Source organism: Chenopodium quinoa, unplaced genomic scaffold, assembly GCF_001683475.1.
Source record: "Chenopodium quinoa cultivar QQ74 unplaced genomic scaffold, ASM168347v1, whole genome shotgun sequence".
Classification (NCBI taxonomy): Eukaryota; Viridiplantae; Streptophyta; class Magnoliopsida; order Caryophyllales; family Amaranthaceae; genus Chenopodium; species Chenopodium quinoa.
Window position 1 is genome coordinate 813,176 of NW_018742904.1, and position 19,525 is coordinate 832,700.

Consider the following 19,525-nt stretch of genomic DNA (forward strand, 5'->3'; position numbering starts at 1 on the left):
GATTGAAAGCCACCAAATCTTTCACTACTACATTTTTGACCTATTGCAACCCTCAAATCCGTTGCATTAGGCATCAAAATCCGTGGCATTAGGCCTAATGCAACGGCCATGTACCGTGGCATCTGATGGCGTTGCAGTAGGTCTAATGCAACGGCATATGACACCTAATGCCACGGCATCAATGATACATTGCATTAGATCAACACCTAATGCAACGACAACATTATTGCCATGGCATTAGCTATAATACCTAATGCCACGGTTTCCTATACCTAATGCCACGGTTCCCTATACCCTAATGCCAATAATAATAATAATAATAATAATAATAATAATAATAATAATAATAATAATAATAATAATAATAATAATAATAATAATAATAATAATATAATAATAATAATAATAATAATAATAATAATAATAATAATAATAAATAATAATAATAATAATAATAATAATAATAATAATAATAATAATAAAATAATAATAATAATAATAATAATAATAATAATAATAATAAACAATACAATTATAATCAAATTTTTTTACAAAAAAATCAGAATTTATTAATATAAATTAAAAGTTTGTACATTGTTATCTATAAGAAAAATTACAAAATTACATTATCATTAGTTAAATTAAGAAAAAAAACAATTAAAATATTAAAACTAAATCATTTTGTCCCCCAAACCATATTTTCAGCAATTGTTTGGGCCGCAATATCATTTCTTTCTCCCACTTCTCCAATTTCTTAAGTAAAGCAATTCGGGAAGCACCTTCTTCAACTTCAGTATCCACCTATTTTACTAGTACTTGATGATGTTGAATGCTGTTGGAGCTCTTTGCAACTCAGTGTTCAAAGTTTCCTTAATCGAGTCCAACTCCTATCATAGAAATCGTTGTTGTGCTCAAGCAATTGTTTACATCTACATCATCCTAAATATAAGTCAGTTCGTTCTTATCGTCGAAAACTAATTAGCTCATGAATAATAATTGCAAGTTATACCAGTAAAAAAAACAAAGTCAAATATCAGCGTAGTCAATTCCCTACAACCTGCATATATCAAATAAAACCCAAAAACCTTATAAAAACACAATCCAATTTCAAGAATTCAGAATAAAAAAAGAAGATAAACATCCATCATTCCTCTTTTCTCATATATAATTCAAGCAGAAAAAAAGAAGTAAAAAATAAACTCGAAGTTCCGAAAGTTTATTTGTGTATCTGCATGCTGTTCAATAACCATATTATATACTTATAATAAGCATCATTAGAATAACAATAATCCGTCTTTAAGGAGGCTAAACATAATCATATACTTGTAGGTTTTTTTATTCTCTCTTAATCTCTCACTCCCTCTCTCAAATGACTTAGACAAGAGTGAGATATTATTCAATATTTAATTAAAAACAATCGAACAACTTTATTATTTGCACACCCACCAGCCTAAGATCCAAACTCCAAAAGCCACCTTCTAGGAAGGGTTCTTTTAGAGCTTAAACCAGACAAAGGCTCCCCGACCTCAAAGGAAGGGAGCTACCCTCTAGGAGGGGCACCCCCATCCTGAGGGACGGTACAAAAACAACCACTCTAAACACCAACAAAAACAAGCAAAACCAAAACAACCAAAGATACACCAACATGCCAATACAAAACAACAAAATAAAATATGAAAAAAAACCCAACAAAGTTGACAGCACTAACTGACAGAAGAGCACCAGCAGCAAGAAGAGCAGGCATAGGCAGCAGCTAGAGCAGTAGCAACAGCAAGAAGAACAGGCAGAGGCAGCAGTAAGAGCAGTAGCAGCCCAGCAGCAAGAGCCACCCCAAAAGCAACACAAAGCAGGTGGTAGCAGCTCCCAACGGAAACAGACTCAAGGCAACAGGAGAGCCCAGCAACACCACCATAGTACCCGCATTACCCAACAGAAACCAGCAACAGCCAACAAAAACCAGCATCACACCGGCACCTGTACAACAGGATACAGGCAGCAACAACAACCCATAAACACAAGCTTCAACAAAGGGAGTAAGGGCAGCAGCAAAGACCAGAGCATCAGCACCAGAACCACCACCAGCAAGCAAAACAGTAGCAGAGAGCAGCTTAGAAGCAGACAGAACTAGCACACCAACACCATCACATGCAGCACCAACTATGTATTACCCACATTAGTAGCAATGTTTTCCCTTTTCTCTCGTAAATATTCTTGATCAAAGAATGAGCAACATTGATCTTGGATTCCTATAAGTCTATAAATGGAAAAGGCAAGGCAATCTATGACTTTATGGGACTGACACATGCCTTAATTCATGTCGTGATAGTAATAACTGGATTCCTTACCTAAAAATGTGCAGCTCTTAAAGCGACTACAAGCTTAAACATATAGATACTTTAACTAAAGTTTTATTCATCACCAAGAAGAATTCAGATTACACACAGATAACAATTCACAACTGCACATTTCATATTCCAGGGCATTAAAGTTCAATCGCGAGAACAAGAAATTCGACATAAAACCTCTCCACAAAGTACTAAAATTGCAATCAATGAAGTAAGAATTCTATCAACAAGCAATTCTAAAATCATTCAAAGGGCAAAATCAAACGATAACGCAATTACATAATTTATAGCAAATAATCCCCAAAAATTAGAGAGGAGCGAGAAAGAAGAAAAAGGAGAGATAAAGAGAGAAGGCTTACTCAAAGATCAGGGCACGAAGCTGGAGTTTGAGCGACTTTAGTTCAGCAACTCTCCACCACCGCCATCAATTACAAATCAAAACTCACCATCGCTGCTCTCCACCACCGCCAACAGTTACAAATCGAAACCCTAAAAATCGAAAAAAAAAATCAAAAATTTGAACTAATAATTTTGCAAAGAAACCCTAAATTTGAAATATAAAGAGGAAAGTTTAAAGTAACTCATACTATGAACACCAATCAAAACCCTAAAAATTGAACCGCACCGTCATTATTACTCGCGACCACCATCACCACCGTGACCATCAGTGAATGTGGAGGGAGAAGAAAGAGAGAGAATTTAATTTGTGAGCGACGGTGGTTGTGGATGTGGTTGCGGCTGCGGCGATGGTTGCCTTCGTCTTTGAGGAAGAGAAGAAGGAGAAGGAGAGAAAGAGAGAGGAAAGAGAACTGAGGTGGTGAGGTCGAGTGAACTTGAAGCGCATATTCATATGGAGTATTTAATATCACTGTCGTGGCAATAGCCTTACAGGTCGTCGTATTCGTACACCTAATGCAACGGCTTTTTAAAGCCGTTGCGTTAGCTCCACCTTTTGATGTACAAAGTTTATGCCGTTGTATTAGGCTTATCTAATGCAACGACAATATAATGAGCCGATGCACTGGCTCTTTTTTAGCCGTTGCATTTGATTAAAAATGTAGTAGTGTTTTATGAAGATTATTCTTTAAAACCCTCGAAAGTTTAATAGTATTATTCCAAAATTATGATGTTAGTTTTCTTAATTGATTTTCATGTTTCAATAATACTTAGTATAATATTTCTAGCGTGGTTTTCATCAGGTAAATGTTTTGCGAGGTTAGGTCATACGGAGTAATAATATGTGAAATGTTGCAACTAAAAACTTAATAATGTAATTTCTTTAAAATTCTACGATTCTCTAACATCTATATCTAATACTAAAGCAATAACCACTTAGTTATATTTTTCCCTTTAAATTCCTTCATTTTCTATTCGATAATTAATACAAGCTTATTTTTTTTTTCTATAGTCAATTTTCCTTGATTTTAGGATTTATAAGTTCTTTATACTTCTTGATAACATCTGCTTAAATATCACTATTTAATATGAATCCCATTCACAATTCCATAACGTTGTTTATGTGCCATCAAATAATGTACAATTTAAAATCTAATAAACCTGAACAATAGTTACAGTTAAAGGAGGACAAGATTGTAAATAAGATGAACAACCACAAAGGAATAAACAGTCTCTTGATAATAAAAACAGTCTCTTCGTACATACAATTTTTTTTCCTTTTTTTATAATAATAATAGTATCATATGAAGTCTAAGATGAATTAATAAAATAAATAAATAAATAAAACCATTACAAGTTTTTTGTTAAAAAAAAAAAAAAAAAAAAAAAAAAAAAAAAAAAAAGCTTTTGAATTACTTGATGATATGTTTAATGAAAAAATACATTAAATACATTAATGAGGTTAAATATATTAATGAGGGTAAAAATATAAATACACATTTTTGTACTCTTTTTGTATACATCTTTAAGGGTATAATTGGTAGCACACTATTCCTAAGAATTATCTTATACTTTTTATAAGGTAAGGATTTAACAGTTTGAGTACTCCTAAACCTTATTCAAACCCTCACTTCAAAAGTAAGTTTTTGGCTTCTACACTTTTAGGATTTTTCTTTTTTTTGCAAGACAATTGCTTTTTTTTAGGACATTTGATCGGATTAATCAAGTAGAATTAATTAAAGAGAGAATTTCGTATCATCCTCTATATGAAAAATATATATATATATATATATATATATATATATATATATACAAAAAGTAGGCACTTCCTATTGAGTTACAAAGTATTAACCTTGGAAATGATCATACATAATTTTATTTATTTTAATTCAACTAATATAAGAATACATCCATACGAGGAAACTACATAAAACAGATTGAGGCTTATTTTAAAAGCGGTAAAACTATATTTTTTTTATTTTACAAGTATGATAGTCAAGTGATTATAAATCCATGAGCAGAAAATTCGAACAACATAAATATTTTATATAGTGTATATTTCTATAATATATATTATGCTATTACAAAAATCAATGGTATCCTACGTTAAACTATCCTAAATCAAAAAGGATATACACCCCTTACCTAACAATGTTTGTATCAATGATTTGTTTTAAAATTTGGCATATAGATAAATAATTTATTTTAAAATTCAATAAATAAACCGGGTATTGCCACCAGAATTAAAGTTCTAGCTAAATAGGTAATCGTCTTTCAAAAAAAAAATAAAAAAAAAATAAAAAAAGCCGTAAAAGTCTAGGAGCCGAAGACTTACTTTCTAACTAAGGGATTTTAATAATGTCTAGGAGTTCAAATTGTTAAATGTCAATGAAACCGTAAAATTAAATTACTTATCCAATTATGAACATTTAAGCAACAAATGTTTCAAACGTGGATAGATTTAGATATTAGTGATAATGCATTTGAGAAAATAATTATTACTTTATAATTATTTTATAAGTAGCCAATTAATGTAAGGATCTTTTAAACAGAAAAAATTGGGTGAGTTGGACTCATGGCGAGTTCAATATATATATCTAACATTAATAATCTAATAATAATGTCAAATATTAGATTATTAATGTCAAATATTAAAGTATTAATGTCAGATATTAGATTTCTCATGTTAGATATTAGATTATTAACGTCAAATATTAGATAGGAAACCTGGGGCATCGCCCGGGGTATATATATATATATATATGGTCTGGATCCGGTGAGAACCACCCTTTATGTGAGAACCTTCATCTATGTGAGAACCAATACCAGCCATTAGATTATATGAAATTCAACGGCCGAGATGTAATATACAAAACTGCCTAACAAAACCATTGCACGCTTAACTGCTTCAACTTTCTCATTTATTTTCTCTGCATAACGAAGCTCCATAATTATCAATGGCGATTGATTAATCAATTTGAAGGCTTGACTATTTTGATTTCATCTTCTTCTTCACAAGTACGAATAACTTCAAATTTCCGTTCAATTTATGTCAGATTTCATCAACAACAAGAATCAACAAGCTTCATTGAACAATAAACAAGTAAGTGATGTTCTTAATTTTAGCTAGTAATTTTCAAATTTCATGCTCTTTATTTTCAGATTTTCGTTAAAATTTTCAAATTGAGTGATCTTATTTTCGAATAATTATTGATATTATTTTTAAATTCTACGAATAAAATAGCGTTTATGATCAAAATTTTCGATTATTAGTTCTACTTTGGATTATCATATCGATTTTTAGCTTCAATTTCATCAAAAGAAAATTTGATTTTTGTTCGATTTCCTGTGTGTTTCCTATTTAATTTTTGTTCGATTTTTTTTCGACTTCTTGTGCGATTTCATAATCTGATTTTTTTGTTCAATTTTTGTGCGATTTTATATGCCAATTTCATCGATTTTATTTTATTGATTTTTTCCTGATTTTTGCGATTTCTATGCGTTTTTTAGTTATTTTTTGCAGATTTCTTCGTTCGATTTAAGTAGTTCGATTTTTTTTTTGTTCAATTCATCAATTCGTTTTTTTCGTGATTTACCAATTTGCCTCGCATGAAGATCTATGTCAAATTGGTACTGATGATTTAGTGTCAAATATTGATCTTTCATTATAAGTGGTGAATTCCACACTCATTTACCTATATATTTGAATGGTGAATTATTTGATTTCTCAAATATCTTAGAAATATAATTTGATAGGAATACTCAATCTGTATCTTAGAAATTCTTCTTGTTCTTCTTTGATTTGTTGAGGCTCTCTTTGCCTTATTATGGTATGGTGATTTATGACAAGGAGAATGGTAGGTTGTTCTCTTCTACAAGAAAGCAGTGTCTCTCAAATACTAGTAGATAAGTTCTGTCAGCATAGATTTTGGCTGATGTTACTAGTGCAATATGCTGGACTCCTTGATTAAATTTCAATTCATGATATTCTTTGTGCTAAAAAGTATTCTTTGTACATTCTGCAGAAAGTCACTGACAATACCTGGTATCGAGTTTGCAAGTTAGCAAATTTTCGAGAATTAGACACCTTGTTGCTTTGTTCTTGGAAGATGTAAGTGTACATACATACAGTATATGCTTGCGGATATTGGTAAGCGAGAATATTATAATCTGGTTGGTGATTATATATTTAGTCTACATATATGTACTGATATTGCTTCATACTTCATGTTAAACAGAGATTCAGAATTTCAGACTTAGAATTGCAAGTATTATTGGTGTTTTGATTGTGTTTCCTACCATTGCTGTTCTGATAGAATTCAATAACTTCTCTGGTTAGATTGATTCTTCCAAATAGTGTTGATTACAAATTTTCTGAACAATTTCTGATTTAGTGGTCTGCCATTATTGAGATGTTCTTGTTTGAGATTCTTCTTCTTCATTACAACAGTTGTAATCTAGGAATACTCAAATGAAATATGCTTTTAATTGGATATGATTATCTATACGAATGATTTTTATTGTTTGAATGTGTACATGCATAGTGGGAAACTGGAAATGTGGGGGTAAACTGAAGACTGCAAATCCATCTAGAACATACAATGATATTTGTTTCAAGGGTATTTCATGTTTATACTCACAGTGAGAAGTATGTCTTTCTCAAGTGACTGCAAACTGAAATGGTATTTTAGCATTTAAAGTTGAAATATTATTAGTTGAGAATTTAAATGGTTTGGTGGTTGGGGTAGGAAAGTAAAGGTGGTTTGTTGGCGTTTTTTGTGCCTGCTACAGTTTTGGATGAAAACATCCTTGAGAAGAAAAGTTTCAAGTTCCAGTGGTGGGCTGTCGGTCCGATCCCATTATAAGAGGGGTAAGATGGTGAAGGTGTATGCCAAAATTGAGATTGAGAAGAAAAAATAACCATAAACGAAATGCTGGCTTTTTTCAGCTAATCGAAGTGAGAAACAAAGAATGTAGCTGAAAGAAATTGACTTTTAAAGGGTATATAATGTGGTATATAAAAGAAAAGATTATATAAAATGCTTTTGTTGGTAGAATTGTTCATTGTGCTCTCCTCTTTTATCTGCCAGAATAGCAAACTCTATCAATCTCCATTCAAAAGATTATTGTTAGGTAATAAGATAAAGAAAGAAAAAAGGAGCAATACTTCCTTTTTCTCATATATTTCCTGTTTGGAGATCGTTATTGTTAGAGGTGGAGCAAACAAATCTTTGCTCATTTATCAGACGAGCAAACAAATCTTTGCTCATTTATCAAATGAGCAACAATTCTTTGTTCATTTTATCAAATGAGCAACAATTCTTTGTTCATTTTATCAAATGAGCAAACAATTCTTTGTTGATTTATCAAATGAGCTGATTAAAAATTTATAACATAGAAAATGATTTAAAACATATGATAAACTAATTAGCTCAAATGGTAGAGCACTATGCAAATGCATAGGGGATGTAGGTTCAATTCCTACATAGGTTATCTCTATAAACAAAATTAATTAAAAAAAAAAATCAAATTCGTACTAAATTATATGAGCAAAAAAATGGTTTGAAATGATTTATAACTATATAAACTTTGTTACAATTAAACTCTCATACAAACTTGTGTTTCCACATTATATAAATGAACTTACGTGGGATTCGAATCCAAATCTTTTGTGCATTTGCACAATGCTCTACCCTTGAGCTAGTAGGCTAACGTATTTAAAACATTCAACCACACTCACAAATGAGCATTAATTTGACAAAATGAGCAAGAATCATTTGCTCATTTGACAAATGAGCATTAAATAGTTTGCTCATTTGACAAAGGAGCAGTGAATTTTTTTGCTCATTTGACAAATGAGCAAAAATTAATTGCTCATTTGACAAATGAGCAAAAAATAATTGCTCATTTGACAAATGAGCAAAAAATTAATTGCTCATTTTGACAAATTATTTACTCATTTTTGACAAATTAGTAAAGAATAGATATTAATTTTTGACAAAATGAGCCAAAATTATCTGCTCATTTAACAAATGAGCATTAAATAGTTTGCTAATTTGATAAATGAGAAAAGAATTGTTTTGCAATTTTATAACCTGTAATTTTTTGTAAATATCAATGAAGAAAGATCAACTTTTAGCAAATGAGCAAATAGTTAGTTGTTCATTTGTCAAATGAGCAAATACTTAGTTGCTAATTTAACAAATCAGCGAAAACTTAGTTGCTCATTTGTCAAATAAGCAATTAATTTCTTTGCTCATTTGTGAAATGAGCAACCATTTGTTTGCTCATTTGTCAAATAGGCAAATAAATTTATTTTTTTTGAAGGAAATAAGCAAATAATTAGTTACTCATTTGTAAAATAAGCAAACATTTCTTTGATCATTTAATTTGGGAAATGGGCAATCAATTTTTTGCTCATTTAGCAAATGAGCAAATAGTTAGTTGCTCATTTGTCAAATAAGCAAATACTTATTTGTTAATTTAACAAATGAGCAAAATCTTAGTTGCTCATTTGTCAAATAAGCAAACATTTCTTTAATCATTCATTAAATCAACAAGCATTTCTTTGCTCATTTGTGAAATGATCAAACATTTCTTTGCTCATTTGTGAAATGAGCAAACATTAGTTTGCTCATATGTCAAATGAGCTAATAATTAGTTACTCATTTGTAAAATAAGCAAACATTTCTTTGATCATTTGGGAAATGAGCAATCAAATGAGCAAATAGTTAGTTGCTCATTTGTAACAGATATATGTCCTTTCCAATGGTAACATATGTAATCTACAGACAGCACAAGGAGACAAATTAATGAAGCACATAAGATACGATGAGAAAGTTTATATTTTAAATTAATAGTGGCCATTACCGATGTGATGCCAAGTAACTTTTTTTGTTCCACAATATGTTTCTTCAAATCAGATTCAATCTCCTCAATCTTTTTACTAGTAGAATCATATTCGACATTAGCTCGTTCAAGAGGAATTATACGGCCTGTACTATTAGCATCCACCTAATCGAACACATCCCTAAATTGCTTTATAATGGAACTCATATTGGGGAGACCTTTGCCTGCAAATTACATGCTATGAATATTAGCACGACATATAAAATGATCAAAATACAGGAGCGTCAACATGACAGTTAAGACAGTACCAGGAACTAAAAGATGGTGTAACAATTTCGAGTCAGTATTATCCAGGATGGAACCAAGAGAAGAGCATGCCACAATCATTACTTCACAAGCACGTAATGCAGATATATATATGAATTCTTGAAGATGTTTTTTTGCAGCATCTTCATAAAGAACAATCTTTCTTGCATTCCGTCCATTAGCTTCACTGCATGAAACAAGTGGACAAAAGGGTGAACTTCTGGAACAAGCAATTGAATGAATTTTACAGATCCCTGGATTGTTGTACCTGCTAGCAAAGAGGCGCGTGAGCAACCTCTCCATGTCTGGCAACTTGGATAGCTCTTTTCGAAAATCAAGCGCCAATGATATATTTCCCTAAAAAATAAATAACAAAAACCAAGATTTAAATCAGCCCTGTTTAATAGAGCATGAGTTCACTTGCATCCTTATTGAACATTTATGAGTCGGAAAAACAAGCTACTACAATGGTAGCGAAGTTTATTCAAATGATGATTTTGCAAAGCATGATTGTCAGCAACTTATTGAAAGGTCATAAATAATCATTGTACTCATTATAAAGGGTCTCCAGTTTTTCCCATTCACAATCTAAAAAATACTTAATAGATGTAAGCTGAGAAAGAAGAACTTATATTCAAATATAGCAGACTCCAGCTGCTTAAGTGTTTCATTACTTATGCTATGTGATTCTTCAGAATCAGCTAAACTTGGATGAAGTTCATTCTCTGACAGTTCCCTTCCCAACCCAAGGACATAACACAATGAACTCAAATCATTCAAGTGCTCCGTGACAAGCCTCAGGCGATCACTCTGCAAGTTGAAAGAGCGAGGCAGAATTAATACAAATAAACACTAACTAAAGTTTTGAACCTATTAAAAGGATGGACAATGAATTGAATAATTCACCTTCTCCTTTTCCAGGGACTGCATCTTGTTTTGCAATTCTTCAAGTCTTCTCAAAGATAGGTCATTTTCATCTATAACAACAGTGTAACTATCATATCCGAACAATCCATATATTTCACTGGACACCTTTTGGATCTGTCCAATGACATCAACAAATTGATTTTTCCTTTCGACTTTGCTTTTTCGCATCTCTTCTAGCTGTGGAAAAATAGCATCTAGCTCTTCCTTTAGGCTTCCAGCTTTTTGTTCAGTCTGAAAAGTTAGCTCAATTGGGTCATTCCTCGTTACCAGACAGGTAAAAAATCATAGTGCAGAGGTTTCTATGCCCAAGTCCTAAATACTCATTTTGATTATTCATTTTCAGTGAAAATTTTTAGTCTGATAGCAAATTGTTGATCAAGTTTAACACAGATTCTTCATGTGATCAACAATTAGATCTTGAAAGTGGAAATATCTTAATTGTTGAAGCATTTAAAACTTGCCTAATCGAATAAAATTTTCGTGCATCAGTCCATGGGCATATTTCTGAAGACTGAAACTGATCTATGGAGCTAAATAAAGGCATAGAGGAAACAATGGTGACTAATTAAAGTATACAAAAAAATGAAAAAGGGTATCAATACAATGTATACATGTATGATCAAGTACTAGAATTTGCTACCTGTCGAATATGGACTGGCCTCTCACCCATTGCAAAACAAATGGCGGCTAGCTCCGCCTAAGAATCACCAATAGCCTGCAATAGCGGAGCTCTGCAGCGATTAGCCTGATCAACTTTTCTCTTGTATACCTCAAGGCACTCTTGCTCCAGCTCAAGTAACATCTTATCACGAGCGGTTTCAGATTCACCAACCTCATCCCATATAATCTAAACACAATAAAATAACAAACAACTTCAATTGCATATATATTAAATCACAACGATACAACTGTCAACACTGCATCAAAATGTTCACAAATTATACCTTGAAGTTCATATAATAGAGATCCACAAGTCGTTTCCACTTGTGGATTGTTGGGAACCTTCAATAATCAAATTCAGATATAGTTTTATAACTAAATTCTCTAAAGCTGTAAAAAAATCAACTATTTATGCCATTCGGAATCTCAATTACACATATATCAGTAGTCATCCATAATTTTAATCGCACTAAAACTCAGAATTCAATATAACTAGAAACAATATTTGCTTGACTAATAATTCTATTAACTTTATAAAAATCATCATCTCTATAATTTAAACCAAGTACAACTAGCATACAATCACATAACCGCACAACACCACAAAAGACAGGAAGGGATGAAACAACAGGGAAGTAGCAGAGCCGTAGCAACATAGCGATATGTAGTAGTAGAAAAGGGGGAAAAAAAACTAAAAATGAAAGGTCGAGAGATTATCTTACCTCATGAATTGTTTTAATGGATTAGAAGAGGAACTCAGAAATTGCTTAAATTGAGAAGTTGGAGTTCCCGCAAGTAACAATTAGAATAATCCTCAAAATCCAAACAATTTAAAGAACAAGAACACAAACTAAATACAATTAAGCAAAAAAATTAAACACAATTGAAGAAATTAAGCCGAAAAATCAAACAAAAATCAAGGTAAAAACACAAATAAAAAATAATTACTCAAATAAAACTAAAATCAACTTTAATAATTATTCAAATAATCCTAAAATCAAACTAAAATCAACCTAATAGCACAAATTAATAGAAAACAATGAATACCTAGTAATAGGTGAAGATTCAAGCCGAAATTCAAAGATAACAAAAGTAAAGCAAAAATAAAACTAAAATCAACTTAAAATACTACTGAAAAAACGAAAATCAAACTAAAACCAACGAAAAACACAAAGTAAAATATAAGCGAAACTCACCTTGACGAAGAATTGATGAAGTTTGAAGAAGAATCATAGCAAATAACAGAGAAAAAGAGAGCAGAGAGAACTGAGAACTGAGAAATTGAAGTAGGAGAGAGAAAATAACTTGCAAAATGAAGGAGGAAAGAGAAAATGCTATTTTTTTTTTTTTTTAAATTATGTTTGACCGGATAAATGGTAGCTATTAGATATAATTAATCCAACGATTGTAATATGTCCTCATATATGCCATGTTCTCACATAAGGAATGAGGTGTCATATGATCCCATTATATATATATATAACCAGGTTATAACGAAAACAACCCGAATAACAGAAACTAAGAACTCATGAGGATCGTCAGATCTAACAAGAAACGCGCCTCAATGAATGCCCATGATCTAAACGGAACCGCGCTCAAGCAATTTCTCTCTCCTTCGCCATTTTCCCTCTCTTCAAGCTTTCTCTCTCCTCAAGCGCTCTCTCTCATCTGCAAACTGGATCACCGCCATTAATCTCTTTCCTCAAGCATTATTTCACTCCACAAACTGGAAAACCTCCATTAAATGCAGAATCGATGTCTAAAACAGGTATCTCGTTTAAATTTTTCTTGATTTTTTTTTTTATTTTAGCGACTTTTTGATGAATTTTATAGTTCGAGGCGAATTTTCAACCGTTTTGTGGATGATCAGCCTCAATTAAGTCGTTCTGATACTATATTTGTACGATTTTTTTTAGATGAGCAAAACTTACTAACCTGTACTGGTTTTTATTTCTAATATGTTCAGATTAGGTTGTCGAGTTCGATGATTTCAGGTTTATTGATTTAGTTTTCTAATTTTAGGACTAATCTAATTTTATTTTCAAAAGTAAATTAATTAAACTCAAAAGTAAAATGAATTCAGCTATTGTTAGCATGAGTTAAAAGTAATTGTAATTATACATAAAGTAAATGGGATGTAGTTAGATGATTACAACTTATAAGTTCTAAAAATGTGGTGATGGCCTAATCGAAAATTGGCCGCAGATTTTGTTCCAAGATATGTGAGTTGTTTGCCACCTGTGTTCTTAAGTCTTTGTCTATATAGTTCTGAATCTTCTGAGTGTTTCTCAGCATATTTGGAACAAAACAAAAAAAAAAAAAAAAAACAAATTAGTTGGTGTTTCTGGTTGATTTGTCCTTGTAGAGATTGATATCCTTTTAGTTGGTTTGCAGAATGTATGCATGAAACTGGCTAGGCACATACTTATATGGGTTGAAGAGCAAACATATTGGATTGCTTTGCGTTTTCTTTCTCTGGGCTTTAAATTGGAGCTTTACTCCTCAGATGAGTATTGCATGGTATACTGGTACCTTTATGTCACACTGGTTAAGTTGGCAGAGAAAAAAACATTTGAAGCAGCTTTCTGCCACTAAATTCCTCTTAGAAAGTAAACTGGATATCATTGCTCCCAACGTAGATAAAATATGCGTTGGCAGGTTAGCAATTGCCAACTAGAGTATCATATTTTGAGAGCATTTGGACTTATTTTACGAGGGACTACCCTAAGTATGGTTTCTACAATTTCATTATCAAAATTCAGAGAAAAGAGTTCTTGCAAGCTACTTTAAAAGTAGACTAAATCACTCCTAATTGGCTAGAATGATCATTGTTATGAAGCCTGACATAACGTGTCCTTGAGCAATTGGGGTGTACTATAATGACTTATTGTTTTTAATCAGCATTATAATGTAAGAATGTCGATACATCTTCACATTAGTAGCTTATCACAGTGGGTTCAAATGATCATTTCTTGTTAACTTCTTGCCTTAATTATAATGCTAATTCTTTAGGTTGTAACTGTTACAAAGATTTCCTTTTAATGTAGAGGCTGGCCATGCCTAAGTGGATGCTCTTATGCCCAAATATGATCCTGTAGCCAAAATTTCAATCATTCCTCGAGGCCAAGCGGGTGGTATGACACCATTTGTCCCAAGTGAAGAAAGGCTGGATCAGGCCTTTACATCAGAACCTATTCTCGAAAATCAGATGGTCGTTGCTCTTGGTGGCAGGTTAGTAGTGTATTCAAGAGTAATAAACATCTAACATAGTATGTTGGTGTTGACTCTAAGTTTCCCTATGTTTTACAGGGTAGCTGAAGAGGTTATATTCGATGAAGACTATGTTACGAAATGTAAACTTTGATCCCTTCCTGCAAAGTATTATGCTCTACATTTATAACATATATTTATCTTCCAATCATCAAACTCAACTTTAATTTACAAGTTAAATGTAAACAGATTATATTTTAAAGTAATACCATTAAAAGTTGACTTCTTCATTTGTCTGATGCAGGTTTCATCCATCAAATGATATGGCATGGTAGACCAGCCACCTCACTAGCAAGCTTATTCCTAATCTCTTTATGGATGACATACAGGTAATTCATCACAATCCCTTCTTTAATATTTGTGTCAATATATGTACATGAGTATACGACTGTTGTTTAGTACGAGTAATATTGTTATTGTTAATTTGAATCATAATTTTTCCCTAAACCTTGTTTCCTAAACACTAGCAATTGTCAAATTTCATAGAACGATCATAATCCTAAGGAGAGATTGTTATATACACCCGGGTATACCGTATACCCAACCAACCCAAGGTTAATTTTTACTTTCCATTCGATGATTAAATGAAAAACAATCATCAAAATGAGAGCAAATAGTCATGGATGTACGGTACACCCGGGTGTATAGAACAATTTCTAAATCCTAAGTGGTCTCTAAAGTAAATTAGAAAGAGTCTAAAGTGAATAAAAAAGACTTTAAAGTAAACCTATTAGCTCAAGTGGTAGAGCACTATGCGGATGCATAGAGGTGTAGGTTCGATTCCTACATAGGATATCTCTAAAAATAAATATAAAACACACTAAAGTAAATCAAAATATCTCAAAAGTAAATTAAAATAGCTAAAAAGTAATGTAAAATAACTAAAAAGTAAATCAAACTAGCTTAAGCAAACAAAAAAAGTTCTCCAACACAATCATAAGGATCACCTTATCAGCTGGAATATTTCTGGTTCCATAGGTGTTAACAAATACAAACAACGGGTCAGAAACACCGATGGTATATAATACATGCACAATAACCTTTCTAGCCAGCCTATTAGCTACGATACTCTAACAACATAGGATCCACCTTAGTTGGGTCTTTGCCATAGAAAGCATTGCCACTATGAGCTCTCCATCCACCATATATGTTGATAAAGATCTGATATGATTTCGATACTTGTTAGTTAGAAATTGTGTTATAGCCTTGTATAGCGCATAATCTTAGTAGTTGATGATTTCAATCTGACATCATTTCAATATTTGTTAGTAAGAAAGAGAAACTTGTATTCCCTCTCGTATCATACTTTGAGTTATCCTCTAATATGTCTCAAAAGTACATACAAAATACTAAAAAGTAAATCGAAATTTTCCAAAAGTAAATCAAAATATCTCAAAAGTAAAGTAAATAAAAATGAATAGTAATTAACTAAAAAATAAGTATACGAGTTTAAGTTAAAGTAAATGTTTTCATTTAAAAAGTATATAAAACAGTACAAAGAGTAAATAATCCTATTTTTTGGTAGAAAGCTAGTTAAACAATTATACATAATGAACCTACGTGGGATTTGAACCCATATCCTTTGCGCATTTGCACAATGCTTTACTAATTGAGCTAGTAGGCTAGTATATATTAACATTTGAAGTAAAGAAAGAGTAAATAAAAAAATCGTAAAAGTAAATAAAATTATCTTATAAGTAAATAAAAAATATATATAGACTTGAACTTTTTTCACTTTAATTGATGTACAAACACTAACATATATATATATAAACTTAGATATTTATATTAACACTTGGCTGTAATATTACAAATTCATCCAAAAATATAATACGACTATACAAGGCTACATAGTTTATTCACAGAAACGCAGGTAACATTTACAGCAGCAGGTGGAAGAGCAGAAGTAGCACAGCAGCAGCAGGTAGCAGAGCAGAAGTAGCATAGCAGCAGCAGGCAGCAGAAGCAGCAAGCCATGGCAGGGCAGCAGCTGCAGCAACCTTGGCAGGGCAGCAGCTGCAGCATCCTTGGCAAGATAGCTACACTCAGCCACAATGCAGGGGTCAGACACCGGTACTTGATGGCTGATGCACTCTCATATTCCTGCAGAACCAAGATGCCCAACTCAGAGTACAGAATAGACTTAGTTCTTTTTTGTCTAGCCTGTTTGCAGCCCACAAAAACCGATCAGCAAAAAAGGAAGTTGGTGCATCAGCCAACAGATCATAAAAGCTACTATGAGACCATATGTTCACAGCATATCAATTTGATAATAGAAGGAAGTCTTACTCATTTACTCAGTGAAAGGTACTCTAATTTCAATGTAACTAAACCACCCTATTCAAATATATCTAGGAAAATTTCAAGCAAAACCTCTAAAATGATTTAACACACACACACACAATTATTCAACAAATTTACACTTTGCCCACCCAAACAACAGCTACCGGCACACAGCATCACACGCTTTTCCCTGTGCTCCTTGGCCACATAGAGGCGATAGAGCCACACCATTCACACAACACCCAAGGCTACAAAGAAAACCCTTGACACCCTCACGACTTTTACCCACACATTAACTCCCCACGCAGCTACTACCATCAACTCCATGCACACAAGTATATACCACACTCAGTCACTACCAACAACTCAAAAGTAACTACCATTAACTACCTGAGCTAGCAACCTAGTATAACATTCATTCCATTAAGTCAGGCATTTCATTAAATACTATTTGTAGTAAATCAATGTTACTTAAAAGTAAATAGAAAACTATTTAAAGTAAACAACTCTATAAAGTATAAGACAAGGCTGGAATCATCTTAAACTCCCCCAAATTAAACCTTATTTAGAAGTAATACAAATGGACTCTCAAACACACCACCATACACAACTCTAATTTCACTCCCCTAATACACACATTGAGAATGCACCGCCAACAAATCAAACCCCCAAATAAAAGCATAATATAAACAGTCACAGACACACCACATAGGAAAAGTCTAAATCGAGAAACACAAAACAAAATTAAAATTATATACAATAAATTCAATCGAAAGCTAGTTAAAGAACCAACAATAAAATTGAAATTAAAGTCTTCAATCTGGAATGAAAATTGTGACAGAACTAAAAAAAATCACAATAAAATCACAACAAAAATAAGTAAAACTGCACATTACTAAAAAAAAATAAAAAAAAAAGCAAAAAAAAACCCTAAATTTCACAATTTAAATCGCTCAAGTTTGATTAAAAGTCAAATCAAATAGAAGAAAGCAACGATAATCGAAATCAAATTAACTCACTTGCTCATAATTAGCCAACAACGAAGATCCAAGAACAAATAAACAAATTTAATATGCGAAAAACCCTAATAAATAGAATTAACTCAAAAAAAAAAAAAAAAAAAACCCAATTTAGAAGAATTACCTCTGCAGAACTGAGCAAATCACACCAAATTCAACAACATGACGAACAAAATTGAAGAATTCGTCAAAATAGATGAGCAAAATCAAAGAAATAGATTGGCGAAATCAAAGAACAAAATCGTCGTTTAGAGAATTAGAAGGTAGAGAGAGAAAGGAGGGAAGTAGCAAAAAATTTAGAGCAGAAGTCATTCATAACGCATATTTACAAAAATACCCTTAATGAAGTGGGTGAAATCTGCACCGTTCGATGAAACACAATCAACAGTGTATAAGGGTTTCTAGTTCCTATTATAGGTCTTGGTTCTTGTTTAGGGTAAAATTACCCATGACAATTGGACCAATCCGGACCTGCCAGGTGTCCACCATGTGGGCCAATCAACGTCTGTCGCTTGTCACCCAAGAGGTCCAACATGGACTAATCAGGCCACGCCACGTGGCCCATGACATGCCAACCTGGAAAACGGCCACCAAGGCCCGATTTCCGAGGCAAGGCCCAGTCAGTCCTAGGTTTACCTAAAACCTAGTATTGGGCACGTACTTCGAGGCTATATAAACAGGTCATTAGCCTCCATTAAACAGAAGAATTACTCTCACCTAGAGAAAACCCAAACACACTGATCACTCCTCCCCTAGAGGAACCAGATCTCCCATCTTTACTTTCCGCATCATTTACTCCTCAAACAAGTACTAACTTGATCGTCGGAGGCGGAGCTCCCACCACCCGGAGTCTCCGTTGTTTTACTGGTACAAGCGCAAGGATACCAATCCCGCAATTGTAACTCTCCCGCAGGACATCAAAAAACCCCGAAACATTTTGGCGCCGTCTGTGGGGAGAGTACTTTCGAGATGGCATCAACGTCTGTATTGAATCCAAAAAAGAGGCGTCCAGTGGACGACCTTCAAGTCTACTCAAACCAAGATACTGAGAATGAGGTCGAGGTTGAAGCTCACACGGCCTTAGACAGGACCCTAAGGGCCCGATGCACCCGTCACACCGAAAGGAAAGAACGGGTAAATTACCAATTTGGACCAAGGAATGAACTCATGAATTTCATGAGGGGATTCAAGGGGGAGATCCAAGAGTTGATTAATAAGAAGACGCCTGCTCTCTCCAAGGAGCAGTCGGCTAGAAAACCTTCTCAGTCTGGAGGAAGGAAAACTGTACAGGGTCGAGAGGCGACTCCTCTCCCTAAATCTAGGAAGTGGGAGCCGCCTGTGATTGACTTAACAAAGTACCGCTTTCCCTCACCGGGGAAGAGAAAGCCCATTCGTCATGTAAAAGCGGATGGGTCAAAGAAAACATACTCAGATGCTCGGCTCTTGCTAGAGCAGAAGAAGAATGATCGA

At 33.1% G+C, this 19,525-nt stretch overlaps 1 protein-coding gene and 2 long non-coding RNA genes across 7 annotated transcripts; 1 reads left to right on the forward strand and 2 right to left on the reverse strand.

Moving 5' to 3' along the window:
• Positions 1–641: 641 nt before the first annotated feature.
• On the reverse strand, positions 642–3,196 carry LOC110727320. 3 transcript variants are annotated; one of them, XR_002512520.1, is made up of 4 exons: positions 2,933–3,196; positions 2,705–2,834; positions 1,010–1,974; positions 642–929 (listed from the first exon to the last, which is right to left on the reverse strand). It is a non-coding gene; the product is annotated as an uncharacterized LOC110727320 (long non-coding RNA). The 3 variants fall into 3 exon arrangements; XR_002512519.1 differs by having other exon boundaries at positions 642–939; XR_002512521.1 differs by having other exon boundaries at positions 646–1,057; positions 1,709–1,974; positions 2,933–3,189.
• A 6,372-nt stretch (positions 3,197–9,568) lies between these two features.
• On the reverse strand, positions 9,569–12,791 carry LOC110727322. Of its 3 annotated transcripts, none has more exons than XR_002512524.1 (7): positions 12,680–12,790; positions 11,464–11,670; positions 10,803–11,054; positions 10,571–10,706; positions 10,165–10,253; positions 9,899–10,083; positions 9,569–9,814 (listed from the first exon to the last, which is right to left on the reverse strand). It is a non-coding gene; the product is annotated as an uncharacterized LOC110727322 (long non-coding RNA). The 3 variants fall into 3 exon arrangements; XR_002512523.1 differs by adding an exon at positions 11,768–11,825 and having other exon boundaries at positions 10,165–10,706; positions 12,680–12,786; XR_002512522.1 differs by having other exon boundaries at positions 10,165–10,706; positions 12,680–12,791.
• Positions 12,792–12,913: 122 nt separating this feature from the next.
• Positions 12,914–15,659, forward strand: LOC110727321 (ATP-dependent zinc metalloprotease FTSH, chloroplastic-like). The gene is made up of 4 exons (XM_021906881.1): positions 12,914–13,251; positions 14,531–14,714; positions 14,793–14,836; positions 14,998–15,659. Exons 2-4 carry the CDS (start codon positions 14,560–14,562, stop codon positions 15,084–15,086), a joined length of 288 nt encoding a protein of 95 aa, XP_021762573.1. The 5' UTR covers positions 12,914–13,251; positions 14,531–14,559; the 3' UTR covers positions 15,087–15,659.
• The last annotated feature ends 3,866 nt before the right edge of the window (positions 15,660–19,525 follow it).